Here is a 25,364-nt window from a genome sequence, read left to right as displayed (position 1 = left end):
TTCAGGAGCGCTGTGCTGCTCTTCCTGCCGACGAGGTCGGGGAGCTTTCTGTCATGAAAGGCATTTTAACAGCTGTCTCCACTTCCTCCAAACAGTCTGGACTCAGCCTCAGAACATCCTGACACAACACAGTAAGAAGTGATCGATCACGCAAGGTGACTGGAACTAAAGCTGCGTCTGACAGTTCTCGATCAATCGATGTATCGTTTAGTCTCAGAAAATGGTGAAATCACGTCCATCAGACTCTGACTGACAGTTTAAGACCCAAAGATATTCAGTTCACAACCATTTAAAACAGAGAAAATGGGAATCTGACAAAAACCAAAATCATTTGACCGCTTCCCGTTAATCAGCAACTGTGAAGACAACAGTTTACAAGGTAAAACAACTTATTTGATAACCCGTTAGCTCCCGTTAGACAACAGCTATGTTAGCATTGACCTCTTCCTAGCTAGCATTACAGTTTGACGGTGTTTCACGATACAACAGGACGTAAGTGAACTCTGATATAGCAAACCACGTCTTGGCCTGGGGACATTATCGTGGCAGTGTTAGCTAGGCAGTGGTTGAAGGCTAACGTTAGCTGTTATCATATTTGTCGTTTAACTTAAAATACAACCCGATGTCCTTCCAGATTTTCACTATCCATCGTCTTTTGATGACAGATAATGATTTGTCAGATTCCCTCAGTTTATATGACAGCGCAACATCTGAGTGTGACATCAGAGGAAAATGGCCGACATGAATATATTTTATTGGTCACCGTCTTTTACTCAGTCCACAACAATGTCACCACCCGTCGCAGCCACAGAAGCTAATGGACGCTAAAGCTTTTGTCACGTCTTCATGTGAGACATTTTATCAGGACAAGTGAATATCTAATTGTTCGACAGGAGCGTCACTCTGTTGAAACTTCTTTGCTTTCTTTGCTCGACTGTCGGACGTATCTTCCTTCTGATTTATGCGACGCATGAGGTTAAATGTCAGCGACATTACTGATGTTTACATCCGTTCTGCTCCGTTGGAGCTTTCTAATAGTTTAATTGCAGCTTGTTTCCTCATCACGCTGCTAAAATGACCGACACAGTGTCATCGCTGCATTGTCTGTTTACAGACGAGTAGCTTATAATGACTCATACAGATTCAGGAACAAGTGAAAAATAGAAAACTCATGTTAGGAGCCAGCTGAAAACATGGAGCTTAACTCTTTGGAGAGACATTTTGACAAACTCCCAAAGATCTTAAACAGGAAATGGAAGAAACCTCGAGATTTAAAACAGAGATCCTCCTCCACAGACGGCTGGAGGTCCAACTGTCTCCACTTTACTTTATTATATAAGTGGGTTTAATTTAGTGTCCCTGATGTACAAAGTAAAGTTTGTACACTATTTTTCGCCATACTTTTCTAGTTATTGTTCTTCTTCAGTGCCATGACTTTCGGCAGCGATTCCCAAAGCCGTTTTTTTTTTTTGCTCTCTTCCATGACAGACGCTTAAGTTATGATTGGATCTTGAAGCACCTAAATATATATGATTTTTAACCAGATTTTGCAAACTGAACATTTTATCTCCACACAAAAAGAGGCCCAGCGTGTCGTTCCAGCGCGCTCCGGCAGCGTTACACCTGTGGTCACTTTAATGTGCAAACGTAGTGAACAGTGAATCATTTAGATCATTTGTCCAGTTGTAGGGAGAAAGAGAGACAATATTGATTCTCAATATATTATCGTATATTGTCACATTGCACTCGTCAATGAAATGTGTTTGTTGTAAAGACGTAGCTTCAACACATTTATTGTTTAATATAAAATGTCAATAGGAAGCGAAGCCAACAGGAGGCTTCAGGACATCAGAGTGGATCTGGAGCTGCCCGTGGTGCTGAAATAAACCCTCACAGACGCACCGAGGTCTCAAAAGGTTTTAAGTTTTTACAGCTTTTCTGTGTTTTTCTGACCGCAGGCCGCTGAGTAACATCTCAGGCTACTGCGTGTTTTGTTTTCACCCATGTTTGTTTGTTGGTTTGTTTTTTTGTCAGCAGGATTACATAAAAAGTGCTGAACAGATTTCCACCAAACTTAGACGGAGGATGGGTCTCAGCCCAGAATAGATCCCATTACCTTCTGGTGCAGATCCGGTTAAAGGGACAGATCCAGGAATTATTTCTCCTTGTCCTAAACAAGACAGGATGTTTTTGTTTTTTTTACATTTTTGCTGATTTCTCAGGGAATAATGATGGATCTTAATGGATCTTAATGAATCTTGATGGATCTGGATGGATCTTGGCATATTTAGGCGGCTGGTATCAGTGAGAACAATTTGATGTTGATCCAAACAAAAATACAGATTAAAATACATAAAGTCAATATTTTAGGCAAATTATTATTTTAACGTGTTGTAAAAGGACACGATGTAGGTCTACGGTACTTAAGTACAATTTTTAGGTACTTGGACTTTACTTGAGTTTCTCCATATTGTGTGATTTAAGTGAAATATTGTACATTTTACTCCACTAGCCTTCATTTACTTGGTAACTGTTGTTACAAGTTGCTTTACTTTGAACTTATGTAATAAAATTAGTCACAAAATATACATGCAATTCAAATTACAGTCACTGTTGTAGACAAGTATATTATTTTTCTTATTTACTAACTGCAACAGTACGTTATAAATATTAGTATATAAACTGAATACAGTTAGGTCTTAGTCTTTATTTGGGACACATCTACTGTTTACAAATGAGCCCTGACCAAACTCCAGTCAGAAAATGACTAATTTTGTTTTTCTGCTAATTCTGTTTTTCTTTTTTTTCTCTTTTAGCTTTTTATCCTGTTGCCTCTGTGTATCATGTAGTTATGATTTCTTTCTTGAAGCTAACAGCAGTGATGCCATAAATATTAGTCTCTAAACTGAATACAACTAGTTCTTAGTCTTTCTTGGGACACATCTACTGTTTACAAATGAGTCCTGTGGGTCTGCTGACCAACCAAACTCCAGTCAAAAAATGACTAATTTTTTTTTTTTTGCTTTATAAGTATTTCCTCCTGTTGCCTCTGTGTTTTATTTAAGTTTGATTTCTTCTCTGAAGCTTTTAAAATCTCCTCCAATTAAAAACCAGATCCAGTCCTCGTGCATCAGGAGCTGTCCGCGGTGCTGAACACAGATCCGGACCGTCTCGCGCTCGGCGGACCGCTCTGTAGGTGCACGAGGCTGCATGTGGCCTATAATACGGCTTTATTAATTTTAATAAGCACTTCTCTGTTGACAGGCCCGTCAGTGAGCCTCCCGTGTGTCCGTGTGTGTGTGTGTGTGTCCTGCACATTTATTGGGTTGTGGAAAATGTGTCAGCTCGTGCGTGCTATATTCATCTGTCGGCGGTGTGACACGTGAGCGGAAGAAGAGGAGCGGAGCAGTCGCGTGACGCAGTGTTTTTTTTTCTGTTGCTCTTCTTCTTCTTCACCATCTTTGTTTCAGCGCACAGTCCGCGTGCACACAGCAGGTGTGAGCGGTAAACAACCTCCACCTTCACTGCAGCGCCGACACACACACACACACACACACACACACACACTCCACCTGCATCACTTATTGACCTCGCTTCCATCATCCGGGTCCTGCGCGGTGCGGGGCCGGCATGATCAAACGGCCTAGATTACAAACGAGACTGACGGGAGCGGAGAGCCAATCAGAGAGCAGGAGAGCCGCGAGCTGGTCTCCAGTGACACGCTGACCTGCTGTCTCCCGTTACCATGGCGACAGCGGGTGTGATGCAGAGGGGAGAGGGCTGAAGGTGTGTGTTTATAAATCGGCGTGTGTCTAAACACGAACACAGCGGTGACACTTCAGCTCGGTTTAATTTCTAATATTAGACACTCGTCCTCTTTTTATGGTCCGCAGCCTGGTTCTGATTCTGTCTCACTTGTTTTCTCTGATCGTCTCATGATGAAGGCCGGTCAGTGGGACTCATAATGTCTGCACCAGGACACGGGCGGATCACGAGACACTGGGGCCGCCGGGCAGCTCAGACATGTAGCCCCCCCCCAGCCCTCAACACTGGAGCAAGACCCCAGACTGAAACAGACATGGCTGCCATGTTTGTAGTCATCCTGTGTCTCTTTGTAGTTGTCTAGCATATATTTGTAGCAATTTAGCATTTTGTTGTCATTTTTCATCTCCTTATAGTCACGTTGTGTTTCTTTATATTTGTGTTGGATCTCTATGTGGTCACCTTACATCTCTTAGTTTTGCGTCTCTTTGTAGTCATTTTACGTGTCTTTGTAGTCGTTTTACGTGTCTTTGTAGTCGTTTTACGTGTCTTTGTAGTCACATTACGTGTCTTCGTAGTCATTTTACGTCTCTTTAAGATCATCTCTAGTTGTCTTGAATATCTATGTAGTCATCTTACGTCTCTTTTTAGTGTTGTGCCTCCTTGTAGTCACTTTATGTATCTTTGTAGTTGTATTGCGTTTCTTTGTAGTCACTATGTCTTTCTTTGTTTTGGATCACTTTATGGTCATCTTACATCTCTTCTCAGTTTTGAGCCTCCTTGTAGTCATTTTGTGTCTTTGTAGGCACTTCCTGTCTCTTTGTAGTCACAATTCATGCCTTTGTAGTCATTTTATGTGTGTTTGTACTCACCTTACGTATCTTTGTAGTCATATTGTTTGTCTTTGTAGTGACTGTGTCTTTGTAATCTTTTTGGATGTCTTTATCGTTATCTTAAGTCTCTCTTCTAGTGACTCTACAGTCACTTTCTGTAGTTGGTTTTCAGTCTCTTTTTATTCATCCCAAGACTCATTTTTGTCAATCTGCGTCTCTTTGCAACAGTATAACATTTACAGTGACCCTAAAAGGACTGACAACAAGACAGTTTTATAGTTTAACACAATATTTTCTCTGACAGACACGAAACTTGATATAAACCTGAGAGCTATGCACTTTTAATACACTAATAAAGTTGGAATATAATCCTGTTATGGTATACTTTGGATCTCTTTTTAATCATTTTGTGTTTCTTTGTGGTTAATTTGTCTCTTTCAGGACGTTCTGCAGGTGAAGCAGAGCTCTCAGATGATGAGAAGCTGTCTGACTCCTGTTAAAACTTCCTGCCCCAGCAGATCCACACTGACACTCCTCTGGATAGATGTTACACTAATACTACAGAACATTATACAGATATTACCCCCTCGGGGCCCCCTGAACTCTCGGGCCCCGGGGCCTGTGCCTGGCAGGCCTGCTCAGTAATCCATCAATGCGTGTGGATGTGACCTACATGTTATTTATGTAGCCTACATTGGAGATGTGTTACAGTTGATTTTAGCAGCAGGCGAAGTAAGCAAGTCGTTCCACTTCCACTGTGTGGAGCAGAGAAGTCCAACTGGACTCGATCTGCTCTGAAACAGAAGCTGTGGGAGGAAACATGGAGGCCACAGTGGCTGTGATTCACTTTTAGCTGTCTTACCTCCGTCGGAGTAGGTTTCAGTGCCGTATCCATCCTGCAGCCCGTTGCTCCACGTCCCCTCGTACCGGGCCCCGCTGGCCGTGCTCTCCAGCTGCCCGTAGCGACCTTTGAACCCCTGCGTCCACTCCCCTCTGTACTCCCAGCGGCCCTTGCTCTCCACTCCGATGCCATGCCGCTTGCCCTGCGCCCAGGTGCCCTGGTAGCTGTTCCCGCTGGGCCACGTGTACACGCCCAGGACCTCGAAGCCGTGACTCCAGGCACCCGCGTACTCGCCCTGACCCTGGGGCCCCGTGCAGACCCCTCGGCCATGGGCCTTACCCTGCTCCCACCCCCCGCAGTACGACCCCCCGTCATCAAAGTCAAACCTGCCTCCAGTGGACATGCATGAAACAGGTTTAGGCAAATCCTTAGAACGTCAAGAAAAAGAACAAACAAGGGCCTGGTTCACTCAGAAGGAGCAAAGAGGGAGGAGGCCTCGTTTGAACCTGGTAGCATGGAGGTGCAGGGCCTCGACTCTGCTTCTCCTGTTAGTTCAGGATGTAAAACACCGGCTCCTCATTTTAAAATCAACAAGACGTGGCCCGAAGAGCATCACCTCACGATGGAGAAGCAGTCTAAGCCTCAGCGACGGGTCTGGAGTGACGAACGCAGCTGCTGTGCATGCTGCTTCCCATGGGCATGCAGGCTCAGAGTGCTTCTCATCCTCCTCCTCCTCCACTTCCTCCTCCACCTTCCTGCTCCACGCAGCCTCGCAGCCGGGGAGCTCGCCGGCCCGTCGCCTCAGCCGTGCAGCGGGGCGCTCCAGACAAGCGAGGCCTAGGCTTTTCCAGCAGTCCCAGAGGCCCACAGAGCGGCGGCGGTGGTGGCAGCAGCAGCGAGCGAGCGAGCGAGCTCAGCTCAATCAGACATCAGAGCATCCCCACGTCCCTGCCGCACACAGAGAGGGATACAGGACAGGGATGCTGCTGCGCTCGTACGCCATCTAAAAAAAAAATCAGGGGAAGTTGGAGATATTTCTCGATAGCATGGCCTGGAAACCAGCAATCCAGGCTAACGCTCAGAGACACACATCCACATCACACAAACACACAGCCTCAGCCTCGCACACACACCTCGGCAGACATAACGGAGAGAGTGAATATCTCCTCTTATCGCTTCCCTCCTTCTCCTCTCCTCTCTGCTGTGATGTGAAGATGAGGCTCTCTCTCCTCTCCTGGAGAAGAAAAAATAAATTATTCCTCTCCTCTTCCCTTTGTCCTCTCCATCTCAGCGCTCGTTTAAACCCGGATTGTTGTTGTATCCCAATTCCACCAAGTCATCTGTCCTCTCTTGTTTTTCGGCCTTGCTCTTTTCCCTTTCTATCTCTCTCTCTCTAAAATCTGCTCATTACAGGACTGTTCCACCCCAGCCAATACCCCTCCCCCACATGCACTCACACACACTCACACACACACACACACACTGAACACACACTCCTTCTCCGAGCTCTTAAAGAGATAGAGACGGAGGGATGGTGCGAATAGCTGCATGCACGGCGCTCGCTGCTCGTTCCCTTCGGGGATACAGCCTGCTTTTCCTAATTATCCAGCCTCATTTCGCTCTCTCGGCTCTCGCGCCGAAATCTGGTCAGTCAGCAATCTGTTTTCCTGATAAACCGGACGTTTGGCGAGCTCATTGATCCCGTGCCACCGTCTCCCAGGCTAATTGTTGTTAGTCTTTTTTTTTTTCACTGTTGTCTCGCAGGCGAACCGATGGACTGGAGCTGTCACTTGAAAAAAAAAAAAGCTTCACAGAGACCCAGACTGACCTTTTTTTATAAACCAACAAATAATCTGTGCGTCTGCGCGCTGACAAAATGAAGCCGCTTCATCACAATCTGACACCCGAACAGTCGCCGTTACTTCCAGAGCGGTCGTACGGTAAAATATTTTTCTAATCAATAACTGGAGCATGAAGGTATTGGAAATCTTTCTGTCACTGAACACACCATCTGCTGGTTCGTATGGTGACCAGAAAATGGTGTCACACAAGGACGAACACTGGCCCGCTGAGATAAACCTGTATTATTTATAAGCTGTTTAATAACTGAAAGATAAACCAACTGAATTTAAGCTGGTTTACACGTTTTATTCTCCTGTAGAGAACAAGAACAAACATCTCATCACTGACGGTCAGAGTCAGGTGAACAGAAATACAACAACTCAAAGAAATGAGTCAAAGAGCTGGTTTAAAAGAAACGTGTGGCTTTATATTGAGTTTATATATAAACTAAAATATGAGCTGATTATATGATGCGTAAGAAGAGTCGGTGACATAAACCAAATAAACTGAGCTGAACCTGAACGTAAAGATATATTTAAATAAAAAAGATAAATAAAAAACAAGCAAAATCAAATAAATAATAATAACTTCAATTACAGAATAATGTCATATAAAATAATTAAGAAATACTACAGAATTAAATAAATACTTTTTTTTCAAAATTGATTTACTTTACTTATATTGTTTTCAAATTCACTATAATTTGTATTATTTATGTATTATTATTTATTTGTTAAATAACATTTATTTGTAAATTATTTTATTATTTATTAATTTAATTATGTTCTCTTTTTTTCTTTTCTCAGACAGGAATTGACTTTTATTTTTTTTAAAATGTTTCAGTAATTTTATTTATTCATAATATTTTATGAGTTCTGTCGTTTCTTATATTTATTTAAATATTGTTTAGTAATTTTAATAATTGTTTTTTCCTGTTTTCTGTTTATATGACACTGCTTGATTTGTAATACATTGAATTAAATATATTTAGAACAAATAAAAGGAATGAAGTGTTTTTTTTTTCTTAAAAAGCATCAAAGGTCAAATTATTTATTTGTTAAATTCTGTGTTTTAAAACATGAATTTGTTGATTCAAATATATTTTAGATGTGTATTTTTATGTATGTATAAAAACATTATACATAATCATATTTTTTATCTCATATTAAATTAGTGTTTTTTCTGCCCCACCTTTTCTGTATAAACCTGCAGACGTTGTGTCGCCCCCTGCTGGCGCTGACAGTAATTACACAAACACTGCTGCTGACACATGCTCATGATTTTTGCCTCCATAGTTGCAGGTTTCTGCTCCGTTGTTACAGTTTTATTTAACCTTTATGTAACCAGACGAATCATTAAGAACAAACTGTTATTAACTGAGTCCGCCTGACAAAACACAAACCCTCCTGAGGGAACGAGGGTGAGATAATAAAAACAAAAAGAAAAGTCTCTCCCCTCTAATCTTTGCTGGTTGACCTCATCACTACCTGTGTGCCGGCCCGGCTCCAGATTAAAATCTCTCACAGAGGTTGAGCTGCATTCGCTGCATCAGTAGATTTCTATAAAGGCCCGTAGCAGCCGCTGCTGCTTATATTCAATGCACCAGTTCTTCGACAGGGTTAAACATCTAAACACGAGTGAAAGAGTTCACTGAAGCATCACAAACATCCACAAAGACCACAACTGTCCTCAGTGAGGTTGTTTTCTATTGATCCACAAACACAGTCTGCAAGACTTCATGTCAAACAGGATGAAATGAGGCAGAACAGACGTCTCAGATCCTCCTCTGCTCACCACTACCTGATAAAACAATGATGAAGAGCAGATTCAAGCAGACGTGTTTCGACTCTTCATATTTAATATCTGTGTCGCTGTCTGAGGTTTTCTGAGCTTCTTTGCATTGTGTTGGGCAGCAGGAGACGTCTGCTCTGAAACATGTAATTACAGAGGCAGCTCGGTCTCAGATGGCTCTGAATGATCGTAGCAATATATATATATATATATATTATAAATATATTATATATATATTACATATATTACTCCAGCAGCAGCGTGTCTCCACGACTCTCCGGCTCCTCTGCGACCTCACGGTGCCACTTCTATGAACTGTATACAGCTAGCTTAGCATTAGCCTGCAGCTGCACTTCCAGACACTCTTCATGTGTGCAGGAAGAATCTCCAACAGCATCTCAGGTTTATTTTCTATTTCAGAGATCTTTTATTGATTGATTTGTGACAGAGGGTTCACTCTGGACAAACTTAAGAAACCAAACCTTGAATTTCTATCTTTTGTTAATCGTTGAATCACTGAAGGGGGATTTTTTGTTTTTCTCTAACCAGCAGGAAGCCACAGGAGAAAGTCAAGCTGAGGAATTTGAAAATGTAAACGACAGTTGTTAGAGCATAAAACCACTGAACTGTTGATCTTGAATCAAATCTTGACCTTAAAATCGATCCGATCATGGATTTAAAGAATCATGACACCCCTAACTTATATTACCTGTGTAGTTATAGAGAAAAGAAAAGGCCCAAGAGAAAAAGGCAAGATGACGAGACTGTCTGCGGCTTCAGCACCACGGACACATCGATACACAGAACAAGTAAAACTGCTGATATTTCACATTAATGGTCCCCCGAAAATCACCGACTGGTATTTTTCCCATTTATACTTCAATGCAGCGATAATTAGAAATATAGAAGGAACATGCTGTTCTTCTTACTCCACTACGTTTATCTGACATGTTGAGTTACTTCACAGATTCAGATTAATACTACAAAGAATAATCAACATAATAATTATGATGTATTATTAAAGAGAGAGAAACTGATAATCTACTCAGCAGATAACGTAAATAAAATAATTTAAATTAGCTCCACGTCGACCAGCGTCAACATTAAAGTGATAAACATATTGATAAGGATCCAGTCACATGTATGATTAAATAATATGCGTCTGCAAACTGAGTACTGCTAGTTTTGGTACTTTAAGTACAGTTTGATTCTAATACTTTAGTACTTAGCAAGTACTTCTGGAGTATTAGTATTTGCACTTAAGTACAGGAGTACTTCTTCCACAGTCGTGTCAGTCGGCAGCAGATCGTCACTGAATCAGAGTTTCGGTGTGTTAACAATGAAACCTGTGGAGCAGATTAACGCTCATCAGATCTGCGTTCCTGCTCGCTGGATTCACTTTGACTTGAAGGAGTCTGAAGAAACGCACACAAGCATGACTACACACAACACACACACACACACTCAGTGTGACAACACACCTGAGCTGAAACCTAAAATTAGATTTGTGCTGTAAATTACAGGCGAGGTGGATGAAATATTCAGATGTTACTTAAGTAGAAGCACAGTAATAACACACGGTAAAGATACTGTGAAGGTTTAATCAGCAAAATGTACCAAAGTATTCAAAGTAAAACAATAAAATCACGATAAAAGCAGCAAATCTTCACATGTGAAGCTAAAAACATGAAATATTTAAAAAGAAAAATGACTTAAAGATGATTAAAATAGTTGCCAGTCAGTCGATTAATTGACTAATTGCTTCAGCTGTACTTTGAAGTAGTCGAGAAGAAAGAGAGAAAAATACTCAATATTATGCACAGTACTTGAGTAAATGTACTTAGTTACACTCGATCCTGATCTTTGCCTTTCAGTGCACGCCACAGGAAAGTTAAGTTCAGCTCGTGAAGCTGTTTAAGTCGTGAGCGTGTTGCTGAACGCGTAAAGATTTAATGTGAATCTTTGTCTCGACTTCGTGTCACAAGCGGTTTAACTTCACTGAACTTTCCTCCCTGTGAGCCGATTGTTCTCATAATCTCAGAGTGCTCTTCATACATTATGGAGTAGTTTCATATTTAATAAGCTCAACAGAGGCCACACGTATGTTTCTACATCGAAAATCCTTTTATGCAAAGTAGCCACAGATGGAAGCCGCTGCATTAATGTAGACGTAGTGAACTGTAGCGTCTGATGGAGGAAAACATGGAAATATAAACTAAAAGGTCACAAAAAAACAAGATTAAGGCCTTTAAATGTTTCCTGATTGTCTTTACATCAGCAACGACCCTCAGTAGAGTGCATACCCCCTCCAAGGCCCGACAGGTCCCCTTTAATACATCAAGCCGAATACAATTTCAAACAAAACACGTTTAAATTCACTAGATCCAGATGTTTGTAGTCAAACTTATAGTAAAAGTAAAGTGTTAAAATATTTCTCTGGTAAAAGTAAAAATCACATATGAATATTAGTATTTCAGTAAAAGTCTTAAAGTATCTGATATTAAATGTACTTCAGTATCAAAAGTAATTTTCTGGCAATAAATGTAGTTACTGTCAAAATAACAAGTAAATTATACACATATTTACATGTATATATATACACTGTACATTACTGGTCAACTGATTATTGACCTGACTGATTATTGTGTCTGATCCGCAGCAGTTTTATGATTATCAGATCTGTTTTTTCATATTTTTTCTGATAAAATACATTTAAAAATGTACTTCTTTGGATCTGATTCAGCACATAATCTGACAAGTAACTTGTAACTCGTACTTTAATGTATTTAATTTAAGTTATTAAAAAAATGTAGTGGAGTAATAACTACAATATTTTAAGTGGAAATATAAAGTACGAAAACTTGTGTAAATGTACTTCCATCACTGTTTAACCCTCAACACAAAGTACTTCTACTAGCATTTAGCAGTTAGCTGATGCAGGCTTAAAGACAAACAAACAAACAAACAAACAAATAAACACATTTCAAACTGATTTTTTGGGACTAAACATCAAAGCTAGCAGCTAGCTTGCAGTAGCAGTTAGCTGAGCATCGTGGAGCCGTTAGCAGCTAGCGTTGCTGTAAAGAGGCGGTTGTTTGCTAGCTAACATCAGTTAGCGTCACAACTTCATCAGCTGTTAACATAAAATAAACACAACTCATATTTCACTTCACTGCAGAGGGCGACACACTTAAATACAATAGTTAATAATCAACTTACTGTCGTTCACATTCGACAATTTTAGGTTAAACGTGATTTTAAAAAAGCTAGCTTTGCTAACCATGCTAACATGCTAAACTAAGATGGCGAACGTACCTGCTGCGACGTCACTTCACGAGCAGACAGCAGAACACCTGTGTTCCTCAGAGCTGCTGGAGACCGTCGGTCCATTAAAAGGTTCCGATGCTTCATTTAGCAGCTGGTGGTTCTTTATAATGTATCTGTTCAGTCTGCAGCTGCTGCGTGACCACGACAGGCTGTTTACTTCATTGTTCAGGCTGGAGGAAGCGTTCATGGCAGTTACTGAAGTAAAAGTATTAATACTTCACTGTAAAAGTACTCATACCTTACTGTGCAGTACTCAGTTACAAGCTGGAGTTTGAGGTACTTACTGTACTTTTAATCCACTACATTTATTTGATGACTTTAGTTGCTATTTGTTTTCATATTATTGGCAGCTGATTAAAAAAACAAAACACTGATTTTGATCATAAAAATGCTGAATTATTAAATTAAATTACCTGATATCAAAAGTACTGATGAGCAATTTTCTGGCAAAAAAAAGTACTTAAGTTTAAAAAGTACAAGTAAAAGTAACAATATCTTTCACTCGAGTATGAAATCACTCGTGTGTTCATGTAAAAGCAGGACTTTACTGAGTTGAGGCTTATTCTTATTTTATTGTTTACTATTTATTTTCTATCAATTTGTTTGGATTGTAAACATTCTGACAAAGAAATGACTCAAAGATCAAAGTGACACTTTACAATGTTTGTTTCTAAACTTAATTCAGCCTGAAGCTGAAACACAAAGAAATAAAACACTCCTTCATATAATAACTGTCGGGGAGGAATGTGACTTTTTTCTGGACATTTTTATTCGTGTTTTTAGACAATATCTTCTGTTCGATACTTTGAGGATAAATGTTACAACCGATCGTTTATTTGTAAAAGACCACCGTGTGATTTACAGGTCGGTCATAAACAGACGGTAACAGAAGAAGAAACATCGGATAGAAAGAGAAACGATACAAAAAAACAGAGATGGTTGTGAAGCGGTGAGGTTTCCCTCTGCGGACCGAAGGCGAGCTGGTTCAGGTGAGGATGTCGTGGGCCTGCTGCTCCACCAGCATGGCCATGTTCTTCACGTCGCCGCACCAGAAGTCCAAACGCTCCTTCATACCTTTGATCTGAAGCAGAAAACAACAGGTGGGTGAAGATCAGCAGAGCCCATTTTACTTATTTCTGCAGATGTCGCCTGTTTTATTCTGCTTTGGTTTCTCACATGTCTAATTCATGTTAGTTTGTGATTTCCTACTTCCGTCACACTCTTTGACAGCCATGAGAGAAGAGAGAGTAACTTTGTTCTGATCCGATTCAGGTGTCACAACTGAGTGAAGAAAACCTGACCGTCCTGCTCCTTCAGTAATAAAATAACTTGTCTTGTAGCTGCTTTACATTCTGATCCATTCAGAAGATAAACAACAACATGCTGATAAAAATCTGTTCAAAAACAAATAAAATCTCTTGAGTTGAAAAATGTAAAATCAAGAGGAGGACTGACCTGCTGCACGTCCAGCACTCTGGGCTGCACCCAGGTCATCTGCACCTTCTGGTCCACCTCATCAATGTTACCTTTGATGAGGCCCACAGACAGAGCCTTCATCACCAGAAGCTCCACCTGCAGGAGACACCAACACACACAGAGCGTCAGAAGCTGCTGCGTCCATCAGCTCAGCTTCACATCAACAAAACCTTCCATAAATAAAGATCTGCCCTGTGCAGATGTTAAAGGTCACTCTAATCACAGTCCACAGATTTTAATGACGTTTATTGACGAGCTGATTGAATCCAACTGACCTCGTTAACAGGGATTTTGGCACTCTGAGCGATCTCAGTGAAGGTGAGCTGTCTGTGGTTTGCAGGCCGAGTGAAAGTCATCTGGAGGGAGAGGAGACGTTCGAAGTGAGTTCATGTTCTTGACATCATGAGTGTCACATACAAAGACGACAGTCAACATCAGACAGATTTGGTTTGTTGGTGTTGATTATCTGTGTTGTCTATTGACTGCAATCTGCACCTCGTGTCTAATGTGGGACAGTTTGTCAGAACCTTGTTAAATAAAACTGGATCATGAAAATATTATGTCCTCCTCCATGTGTCTGTTCTCGATGTTCACACCGTCAGGATGGTTTAAAAAATTGGTAAGAGGCAAAATCATGTGTGTAAAACGTTCATCAAAGATTAATTTTATGCAAAAACATGCATGGGTTAACTCTACCTCTAACACACGTACGTTTAAATAATAAAATTTAAAAAAATCTGTCCTCATGACTTTTGTTTTACAGAATATCTCGGTGTAAATAAAGTCTACGTCTACGATACGCCGAACACCAAAGAAGAAGAGGTGAGTTTATTCCATTTAAATAAAAATATCCAAAACTGAAAAAAACAACAAAGCACTAAGTAATGTGTAGGTTTTACACGTCATGACAGATGCACAGAAATGAGTTTTGTGAATCTGCACTCAGCGACCTGAAAGTCCATCTACGTGTGAGCGAGACGCAAAAACAGAGCAAAATGTCCTTACGTGTGTGGACGAGGCTGAAAGTGTACAGAGATATAAACTCACCTCCATCACACAGAGCAGCTGGATCTTCTGCATCAGTTTAGCTTCATGCGTTGCCAGATCAGGCTACAACCAAGAGAGAAAAACACATCAGCGAACAGATACAGGAGACGATCCTCTGACCCAGATACTTAGTTTTCAAAGCTGAAGTTAGTGACATCGCCACAGTCAAAACACTAAACCATTACATCATGAGAACACATTAAGAGAGTGAGCGTTATAGACATTTCTGTATTCATCATCTCTTTAGTCCTCACATGCTGACGACAGTCGATTTATTAACTGAACTGTTGTTAATCACCTGCTGGCCCCAGGCAGACTTGAAGCCCTGGAACTTCTCCACGTTGCCTCCATTGAAGGCGTAAAGCGTATCGATGAGCCACTGTTTGTCCGTGTTCCTCAGGGACTCCAGCACAGGATGCATCAGCTGCAGAGACACAACAGCAGACGTCGTCACTGAAAGACCGACCACGTTAAACAACACACGACGACCAAAGTGTATTTTAGTTAAAATCCCACCAGCTCTCCAAAGTTGTAAACTCCTTCTCCTAAGAGTCCAGCCAGTCCCAGTGTGAACGCCCTCTCCTGCTTCTCCGTCTCTGTGGAGGAAACAACAACGTTAAATCATTGAAACATTAATATGACGTTCTGAGCTCCTTCCGCCTGGAGTCAAAGTCCACTAGTTGTTTCGCACCGTGGCTCTGCTCACCTGGAAGATCTTTGATGTCCACACAGCCGAGGTAGCGCAGAGCGTCCTTGTAGTAGGAGGCGTGGTTCCCGATGATGCGGTAATATTTGCTAGAGAGGTCGTAAAACCGGCCGTGGACCGACGTCACGCCGGGCAAGTTATTCAGCATTTCCTCGACGTCTTCAATGATTTTCTGAAAGCGTACAGACAAAAAGAGGAAACACGTGGTTACTTATACCGTTTATAACTCATCAGGCTGCTAGTTAGACTAAACTTGTTAGTTGTTCAAAACTAAAGTATTGGCTTTTGTGTTTTATCTCACTCATTGTTCCTTTAAATGTTTGGCTGCAATCCAGTTTATGAGTTGCTTCATCAAATCAGGGAGAAATTATATACATTTGTGGAAAAGCAGCAGATCTCTCTGCTGGATGTGTTTTAATACTTGTTGTGTTTTTTTTGTCTGCAACCTTTGAGTTACTTCAGTAGGAAAAGTACTTTCACACTCGTGTGAGATGAAGTTCACCTGTTGGTGTTTGCAGCTCTGCATCACAGACACATCGAGTGTGAACATCACCAGCTGCTTGATGTTCGAAATGTGTCATAACTGGTTATATCTGAACGAGGTCTGAGGCACATTTTTTTTTTTGCCACAGCAGACTGAAGAGAGTTTAGGAGCTTTTACCTTTGTGGCAGGAAGGTCGTTGATCTCCAGCTTCAGACTGCCGATGGACGTCTTGCAGAGGATGACGGCTTCGTCACTGCTTTTCACCTGAAACCAGACAGAAACATCAAAGTTTCATTAAATACAGTTAAGAAAAGTCCATTATTTACACTCAGCTGCCAGTTTATTATGTTCACTCCTGCTTGAAGGAATAATTTATTGTGTTAGACGACAGTAACTTTGATTAGGTCTAATAAAAAGGCTACTGAGTGTATATTTCAAAGTCTGTGCTGTTGGTATCAGTCAGCGTACCTTCTCCTTGGTCTTCTCGAGGAACGTGATCGCATCTTTAGGATCTAGAAACAAAAAACTTTTTTGTAAATACTAAAACATATTTTTCTAAACTGTCTTCTGCGGAGAAACACTTCCTGCTGCTTCATGTCGTTCTTACCTGTCATCTGTCTGGCAACATACAGTATAATCTCCATGAGGGACAACGGGTTGATTCTGACAAAGAGAGCAGAAATAATGAATTAGCATCAAAACAAGCAGAAAATGCTGAGCTGGCAGGTGTTACATGTTTAGACTTTCATCTCACCTGTGTTCAAAGTCGCTGAGGAAGTTGTCATAAAGCTTTAAGAAAACAAAAAGTTACGTTAGATCACAGAAAACATCAGAATGTTAAACTTTCATCTCAATGGGAACAAATTCTTTAAAGTGGCCGCTCATGTAGTTAGTTTGCGTCCCTCATACTCTCACAAAGCTTCTTGTATCAGTACATAGTTTAGTTTTCTGAACGTGACACTGATCTTTTAACATCAGTGGATTCATGTTGCACCTTTACTGAATGTTTTTTACAGCTGCAGACAAAAACAGACAATCGCAGTGGCTAATATGCGGCTTTATGAACATAAATAATTAACAAAATACAATTATAACAGCCCGAAATAAAACAATACATTACGTTTATCTGTTTCAACAATCTTATTGTCTCAACCTGGTTTATAAGTATGTGAGAAAAGATGGAGACGATGAGACAAACATAATTTTACATTCTAGAGTTTTTAAATGATTACGGTGAGTTGTCATTGCAAAACAAACCAAATTAGGCATCAAAGTTTGTGATGACACATTTTATCCTCTCTCATCCGTTACATAAGGTGTTCCCGTCATGCAGTTACCTGTATGAGGCCATCTCCTGTTTTGAAGCAAGGATCTTTGACAAAGTCTGTCAGCTTCAGAGTCAACTGATGCCACAATCTGTCAATACAAAACAGTTTGTTATAGTCACAGCTCATCAACAACACTTTACCACTGCAGCTGTCTGCCAAAGACTACATTATGAAGATATAGTGATGGTGGCGATGGTCCGGTAATGATCTGATCAGCTGTATGTAAACAGAGATCCAAACCTTCACACCTTATTAGTGCCAGTGTTGTAAAACAAAAACAGGCAAAGGTCCAAATGGAGTAAAATATACTCATTAGGAACTGTTTATCCTAAAGGTGTTCATGTTAATGTGTCCAACCCCAGGTACACTGAATACTCTGGGTCTCTAAGCTGTTTAATAAGCCATGTAAGCACTTTCTTTTTACTTACACCCCTGCTAACTAATGACAGACAGCTGTGTTACAGAGGAAACTTTCACATATTATTCTTTAAAGCGCTTTATTTACAGTTAAACCTCGATAGTGATGTGCACTTACAAAGCAGCACTATACTAAATGTAACTGCTCTTCTTGTACACTGACTCATCCATAGCATCCAAGCTAACAGCTATGAAAACTTGTGACAGATTCATCAACTTTGTCTACCTTAAGTACATTTCTGGTGCTGGGTTCACGACATCAACCCAATTAATTAATATTCTCCTGACGTGAAGTATTTACACGTTTAAAGCTGATTTTTGAAGCCAAGTTTCCGCTCTGATCGTGAGGAAGAAACTTGCGGCTAACGTTAGCCAACCCTCAGCTAACGCTAGCTCCGGCCATGACTCAGCGTGCACTTCCAATGAATGAGCTAGCTAACGTCAGCTAGCCTAGCGTTAGCAGCGCAAGCTAGCTGACGTGCACGGCTTCTTACCTTTTGTTGTAAAACTCCTCCAACATGTGCCACTCCGCCGCCATCTCCGGCGTGGAGCTGTTGCTCTGCTGCTGTTTGAGGTACCCGGTAACATCTTTCATTGTGGCGACGAGCTGAAGTTGAGTTTTTATTCGGGACTGACGAGTGTTGTTGAATTTCTTTTAGCTAACGTCAAGTCGCCCGCAGTGTTGTGAGTCTGCTGCCTCGGCTGCTGGACGCAAAGGATGATGGGAAATAAAGGGGGCGTTTCTAAAGCTAGCTAGCTAATGTTAGCTTAGATTTTCTTTTTTCAGGAAAGTTGACTTCTTGACTGCTACACGCTTTATTTGTAAAGCGTGTTGGTTTGTTTTGTATTAATAAATGACGGGAAATTAAAGTCAACATGGAACCAGGCGTGTTAGCGAACAATAGGGCTATTTTTGTGTAGCTAAAGTCAGGCTACATCGTACATTACGGTACTCCGGTGCTCGTCATAAGGAGGTCAAAGGACGACAACAACACACTGGAGCAGGCAGCCAGGCTTCAGTCAGCTGTTTTATCTGAGTGTGTGTGGATAAAATGTGCTAACAGCTCGTGTCTGTGCTCAGGGGGTGGTTTAGTTTGAGTAATGGCTCCTTCAGTGAGCTCCTCAGTCATGTCACCTGTCAGACTGTGTTGTGTGTATCGCAGTGTGTGTTGGACAGTCAGCAGGAGGCTCTCTGCTAACGGTCAGTAAACATTAGAAGTAAAGAAGACATAGTGAGAAGAAGAAGAAGAAGAAGAAAGTAATCGTGCCTTGTGTTGTTTGTTTAAGGCTTGAGTCAGAGGAGTCCAGCAGCTCCAGGTGCAGCAGCTCTGTGCAGGTACTTCACCATCAGAGACACTTTAACAGGACAGCCAGTCCTCTCCATGTCCTCTCCATGTCCACTGTGACCTTAAAGAAGATCAGGGTTAGATCACATGCATCAGAGCCAGTGAACATTTGGGTCATATAAAAATGGCTTAAATCAGGCTGATGTTCATTGTGCATGTGAGCAGCAGTGTAGTTTACAGGCAGATTAATCAGAAATGGATTTTAAGGGCACATATCACCTACTGTGATATTTATCTGTCATGAATATCCCAGTGGAAACTTGCAATCCTCAGTTCAGCTGTGCATAGATGAATGGTGTAATCTTGTGGTCTAGAAAATGTCAAATAACGTCTTGTTTTGACTGACCAACAATCAAAACCTGAAATATATTCAGTTTAATATCATTCATGATGTGGAGAAGCATCAAATTGTCACATTTGAGGAGTTGAACCATAAAATGTTGGGCAGTTTTGCTGGAAAAAATGTACTTAAAGGATGAGTTCACCCTCAAATGAAAAGTAATACCCATGAAGATATAAAGTCAGGTTAAGTCTCAAGCTGACTTCTTCTCATTTTGTTTTTTGTGAACTGTCCAAAGATCTTCTTTTTACGACTGCAGAGGCCTCAGAAAACCACAAAACATTCACATTTGAGACGCAGGAACCAGACTTTGGGCATTTTTTCTTTAAAGAATGAATCAAATCAATTAATAAAATTGTTGCCAGTTGCTTTTCTTTGAATTGATTACTAGCTTCATGGAGTACAGAACATTTTACACCTGTAGCATCTGTAAATGATGAGTCAAGCAACAATAAGACTTGATGTGGAGTGAGCAGTGGAAATACAGGTGACTGCAGTGAGTCTGTGATACTTCACGTCTGTTTTGCTTCCTCTCAGACAAACAAACTCTCCCCGGTGGGATGGGGCTCGAGGGCTTTTCTCCCGTGGCGGTGGCGGTGCAGGCGAGGAGCAGCAGACCCTGGAGGACATCGCCAAGAGCATCAGAGAGCGGCAGTTTAAGAGGGTGGTGGTGATGGCTGGAGCCGGGATCAGCACGCCGAGTGGCATCCCAGATTTCAGGTAAAAAAGGTCAGATATGATTTTATTATGGCATGTTACTAAACATCAGGTTCATGCTGAGGATCTGCAGCACGTTGTTTCCCTCACAGGTCTCCAGGCAGCGGTCTCTATGACAACCTGCAGCAGTACGACCTGCCTTATGCCGAGGCCATATTCGAGATCGGCTTTTTCCATCACAACCCTAATCCGTTCTTCGCCCTCGCCAAAGAGCTGTACCCCGGGAACTATCAGCCCAATCTGACTCATTATTTTGTCCGGCTGCTTCACGAGAAGAAGCAGCTGCTCAGGATGTACACGCAGAACATCGACGGGCTGGAAAGATGTTTGTGTTTATATCTTTCCTTTCTAATATGATGAAGAAATGACTACACATCACGGAAAGTGTCACTGTCATCATACTTTATTATCTGTGTGTGTGTTAAGTGGCAGGAATCCCTCCTGAGATGTTGGTGGAGGCTCACGGCACATTTGCGACGGCCACCTGCACCGTCTGCCTGAGGAAGTACGAGGGAGAAGAGCTGCGAGTGAGTTTCCACCCAAACACCAAGTCCAACCCCCAGAGTGCAGAAACATCCCTCATGGTTTAACGGATACAAAAAATATGGCGCCTCTTCCTCCCCCCTTATTAAATTCATTACAGAATATATGAATGTGTGAGGGGTCGGTCTATATGATGACGTCATCATAAATCATGTGTGACATCTTCTCTGTTGATTTTAATGACAAGAATAATTTATATTAAATAGTTATTAACAACATTTTGAGAACATTTGCACTCAACAGATGGCAGACTTGAACACCAACATACTACAGCAGTGTGTTTTCCCAGACTCCATAAGAAAATCACTCAATTTTGTGAGTTGTTGCATTAGGAGAAATTTAATAAACTTCTTGAAACACTGTCTGAGACAAATTCGTAATCAGCTGAGCCTCGTTGGTAATTTGGCTGTTATACATCACTTTCTCTGCACCCCGCTTGTCATAAATCTGCCCCGCCCCAGATTTAAAGAGAAGATTGACACTTTTATCAATGAATGTGAAAAATGTGAATATTTTTAGTCATTATTCACCCACACCTGCTCCAAGTTTCCTGTTTCAGATATATAATTTGCTCACTGTCTCTTATTTTATATGGTTGTGCTGCTGAATACTGTTTGAATTTGTGATTAAAAGACAGATAAAACTTCACTTCAGCCTCTGGTAAACTGAACTGGCTTCATTTTAATTTCCACGTGTCATCAGCCGGATGTGATGAGCGGGACGGTCCCGAAGTGTCCCACCTGTAAGGGCGTCGTCAAGCCCGACATCGTGTTTTTCGGGGAGGAGCTTCCGCGTCACTTCTTCAAATACCTGACCGACTTCCCGCTGGCTGACCTGCTGATCGTCATGGGAACCTCACTGGAGGTGAGCGCTTCAAACTACATCATGACCCTGAAATATGATTTTTATTCTTTTGTTCAACATAACAAAAAGACAGTTGTTTACTTGTTTATCACCTGACAACAACAAGGACATTCAACATGTTACAAAGCAGCTGCTGTCGACTCTTTGCTCTGCAGGTGGAGCCCTTCGCCAGCCTGGCAGGAGCTGTTCGCGGCTCCGTCCCTCGCCTGCTCGTCAACAGGGACCTGGTGGGACCGTTCGCCTGGCGCCGCCGGCCTCAGGACGTGGTGCAGCTGGGTGACGTGGTCGGCGGCGTGCAGGCCCTGGTCGACGCTCTCGGCTGGACTCAGGAGCTGGACGCTCTGATGGCGGCCGGTGCTGAGAAAGTGAGTGTGTGTTGTTTATTTACTGGTTACAAGCTCACATGGACACTAAAACACTGCGGAGCTTCTTCACTTACGTTGTTGTTTGTACTTTTATCTGCAGGCTGCAGCAAAGACAGAAGAGTGATCGTGTCACTGCATCAAGCTGGAAGTTTGACTGTATTCACTGCACTCAGGAATGAAAACACCGACAATGTGAGACGTTTGTGCAGACGGTTTTACTGAGACTCACGTGCTGATATTTGGATTATTGGTCATGTCAATGGAAACTTGCACGCTGCCAAAACAGGAACTGCTCCACTGGAAATGCAGTAAAACAAATTTGTGTCAGTAAAATATCCGTAAAATAAGTTGCAGGTAAGTGACAAATCAAACACGAAGAGGTTTTAGTGGTTAAAATAGTTTTACAGTAGCTGGTCGACCATGTTGAGCCAAAAAGAAAGTATATATAATACTATATTTTATTTATGAGCCTCTAACTTAATGAAATGTGTCAAATCTGGATACAAAAATGCAACGACGACCTTCATGATGGCCTTTGTTTTTACGAAGAATCAGTTAAATTTAATCCGTCTGAAATCACTGACGAATCACTGGTTTTAGTGGAGTTAAAGGTCTTGATTATAATATGTAATACAAGCATTAGACATTAAAACTGTTGGCAAATATTGCACAAGGTGTTAATTTTTAAAATGGGTCACAAATGTCCTAAAACAGCTGCTCACTGTATTTTAAGTGAAGCAATCAGGAGTTAACAGCGTTTTTGTTGGGGACTATTTTCAGCAGCGGATTAATCAACATGTGGTGCTCTAGTGAGTATTTGTTGCAGCAGGATGGTGTGTGTGTGTACGTGTGTGTGTGTGTGTGTGTGTGTGATTGAGATAAAATAAACTAGAGGGTGTGTTCATGAAGGAACAACATGTGGCTCATTGATGTGTTTTTAACTGTTTTTGGACAAAAATCAGCTCTTTGGCTCAGAGGAAGAAGATTCACACACAACATCTGTTCGCTGTTGGTCTTAAATGGGATTTGGTGACATCAACATGACGTCTGTTTTAATCAGCAGAGGGAGCCAGAGGACAAGGTGTAGTGTGACATCCTGTTAGAGAGGTTTAGGATACTCGAGTAGGATACTTGTCCTTGTAGAGGACAAAAAATCTCAAGCGCTGGATTTAAGTATAGTTTTTTTTATTTTTTTACTTCAGTATTTCCATCTTCTGCTACTTTATTCTTCAACTCCTACATCTTGAAGGCAAATATTGTAGCTTTTACTTCACTACATGTATCAGTATCCTCCTCATAAGTTATATCAATCAGTAAAAAAAGAAAAGAAAGACGAGTCTGAGGTCGACCTTCCCAAATATATTTGAGTTACGAGTGTGTGAACTGAGTATTTCCAGCTGAGAGCGAGTGTCGTCGTCGTGCCTCGTGGTGTTCAGACTTTTGCAGCTCATTACAGATTTTTTATCATATTCAGCACCTTCTTCAGTATTTTAAACCCGGCTCTCACACTCACGCTCCAATTTTCACCTCTCCCTCCTCCTGCAAAAGAAAAAGTGTCTTTGCTTTTTGTGCTGCTGAAATGGTTTCATCACATCCTGTTAATATCATCTACAGCTTCACTCTCATGAAGGCGACACTGAGGATGGCTGCTACCTGAAACATGTTCGTTTTTTGCAGATAATAAATAAGAGAGTGTCGGTGATCTGTCTGTTTTGACCCTTTTTATGATTTGTGATTTTTAAAGGAGCAGTTCACCCAAAAATAAGGTTTGAATTAGTCATCTAATTACACCCATGCTGGTGGAAAGTCATTAGCATGGGTGAAAGACACAAAATGAAGACAAAGCGATGGTCAGCAACTACAAAGACAACAAAATTACAATAAAGGGACATAATTTACATAAAAAGAGACACAAAACATCTACAGAGACACAAAACGACTACAAAGAAACACAAAGCAACCACAAAGAGACGCACAAAACCTGCAAAGGGACACAGGTGAAGTTTCGTAGTCCACGAAACATTTCTGAAGCTTCACAGTAAAACAGTGTTGCAGTTTTCTCCTAAACAGCTGAATTCACTGGGGACTTGTTTTAAAACAACTGACTGAAGAAACATTAAATTATTTGCACTGACATCGTGTTATTTCCTGTTCAACGAGCCAGTTTTCTTGTTCTGACCAGTTGAAATTGTTCGTTCGAATGACGAAGCCAGTTTTTTGTCATCAAGAACAAAAAGCCGAACAAGAGACTCTATACAAGAGTAGAAATACAGACAGTGGACGTGAAAAGATGTTGAGAAGGCAGTAGACTGTGCTAATGTCCAATTTGCACATCTCGGTCGGGGGCCTATTCAGTATGTATTGTCTCACTCGGTGGTAGAAAGTTTTCTCAGCTTCATTAATCCCATTTTAATTCAGCAGCATTAATGTTGGTCCTTTGTACCTGACTATCTGAGGGAGACAGAAATCCTGCACTACATGGCTTCTGAAACGCATGAATGGACGACTAACACGTCTATCAGGCACACGTCCGAGGGGTCCGAGGGCCCGCGGGGTCCAGTCTGGTATTTACAATGAGGAGGAAACTTTAGACAGGAGTCAGATCTGTAGTCTGAGACAAGATGTGTAGGTCAGCAGCACCTGAGAGTCCCGCTTCACCTGCAGCACCTGAGAGTCCCGCTTCACCTGCAGCACCTGAGTCCCGCTTCACCTGCAGCACCTGAGTCCCGCTTCACCTGCAGCACCTGAGAGTCCCGCTTCACCTGCAGCACCTGAGTCCCGCTTCACCTGCAGCACCTGAGTCCTGCTTCACCTGCAGCACCTAAGAGTCCTGCTTCAAAAATGACACACTGACAACAAGAAGACACAAAAAGACTACAAAGCGACGGTCAGCGACTACAAAGAAATGCAAAACGACAAGAAAGGGACATAAAATGACTAAAAAAGAGACACAAAACAACTGTAGAATGAAGACAAAGAGACACAAAATGACTACAAAGAGACATAAATTACATAAAAAGAAACATAAAACAACTTCAGGGAGACCGCATTATTACAAAGAGACTCAAAATAAACTGCAAAGAGACACAAAAACTACAGAGGCACAAAAAACTAGAGACACAATAAAGTAGAGAGACGATACAACCACGAAGAGACACAAAACAACTACAGAGAAGAGACGGAGAGCGACCAGAGCGAGACACAAACGACCACACAGAGAAGCAGAAGTTATATAAACACACAAACAAGCAGTGCAGCCACCTCACACTTTGTGTAGTCGAGGTGTCGGCCTTTCACACGCTTGTGCTCAGGAGCTCATCGTGTCTCACAGTCTC

General features: G+C 41.6%; 3 protein-coding genes across 7 annotated transcripts in view; 1 reads left to right on the top strand and 2 right to left on the bottom strand.

Annotated features, from left to right (window-relative positions):
- Window positions 1-12,544, bottom strand: part of jph3a (junctophilin 3a) — a 23,193-nt gene extending 10,649 nt beyond the window's left edge. The window contains exons 1-2 of one of the 4 annotated variants that reach the window (XM_084358753.1): window positions 12,385-12,544; window positions 5,458-6,670 (exon numbers count right to left, since the gene is read on the bottom strand). In XM_084358753.1, coding sequence (XP_084214879.1) covers window positions 5,458-5,839 — 382 coding nt within the window. In that variant the 5' untranslated portion in view covers window positions 5,840-6,670; window positions 12,385-12,544. Of the gene's footprint in view, window positions 1-5,457; window positions 7,199-12,384 lie in introns of those variants that run through there. The other 3 variants (XM_084358754.1, XM_084358755.1, XM_084358752.1) reach the window with 3 other exon arrangements.
- A 599-nt stretch (window positions 12,545-13,143) lies between these two features.
- On the bottom strand, window positions 13,144-18,556 carry psmd13 (proteasome 26S subunit, non-ATPase 13). Its single transcript, XM_084355148.1, has 13 exons — window positions 18,349-18,556; window positions 17,447-17,525; window positions 16,864-16,898; window positions 16,717-16,772; window positions 16,578-16,621; window positions 16,287-16,373; window positions 15,626-15,797; window positions 15,436-15,515; window positions 15,218-15,343; window positions 14,920-14,982; window positions 14,148-14,228; window positions 13,852-13,968; window positions 13,144-13,477 (listed from the first exon to the last, which is right to left on the bottom strand). The coding sequence occupies exons 1-13, from the start codon at window positions 18,447-18,449 to the stop codon at window positions 13,382-13,384; spliced, it is 1,137 nt and encodes a 378-aa protein (XP_084211274.1). The 5' UTR covers window positions 18,450-18,556; the 3' UTR covers window positions 13,144-13,381.
- A 118-nt stretch (window positions 18,557-18,674) lies between these two features.
- Window positions 18,675-22,295, top strand: sirt3 (sirtuin 3). 2 transcript variants are annotated; one of them, XM_084355282.1, is made up of 8 exons: window positions 18,675-19,055; window positions 19,142-19,190; window positions 20,078-20,260; window positions 20,350-20,582; window positions 20,684-20,784; window positions 21,503-21,664; window positions 21,820-22,029; window positions 22,130-22,295. In XM_084355282.1, exons 1-8 carry the CDS (start codon window positions 18,956-18,958, stop codon window positions 22,151-22,153), a joined length of 1,062 nt encoding a protein of 353 aa, XP_084211408.1. In that variant the 5' UTR covers window positions 18,675-18,955; the 3' UTR covers window positions 22,154-22,295. The 2 variants fall into 2 exon arrangements, with proteins under 2 accessions (XP_084211408.1, XP_084211409.1); XM_084355283.1 differs by lacking the exons at window positions 18,675-19,055; window positions 19,142-19,190; window positions 20,350-20,582 and having other exon boundaries at window positions 20,190-20,260.
- Window positions 22,296-25,364: the final 3,069 nt, after the last annotated feature.

Source organism: Pagrus pagrus (genome assembly GCF_965226575.1).
Source record: "Pagrus pagrus genome assembly, chromosome: 1".
Lineage (NCBI taxonomy): Eukaryota > Metazoa > Chordata > Actinopteri > Spariformes > Sparidae > Pagrus > Pagrus pagrus.
This window is presented reverse-complemented; position numbering and strand designations above follow the sequence as displayed.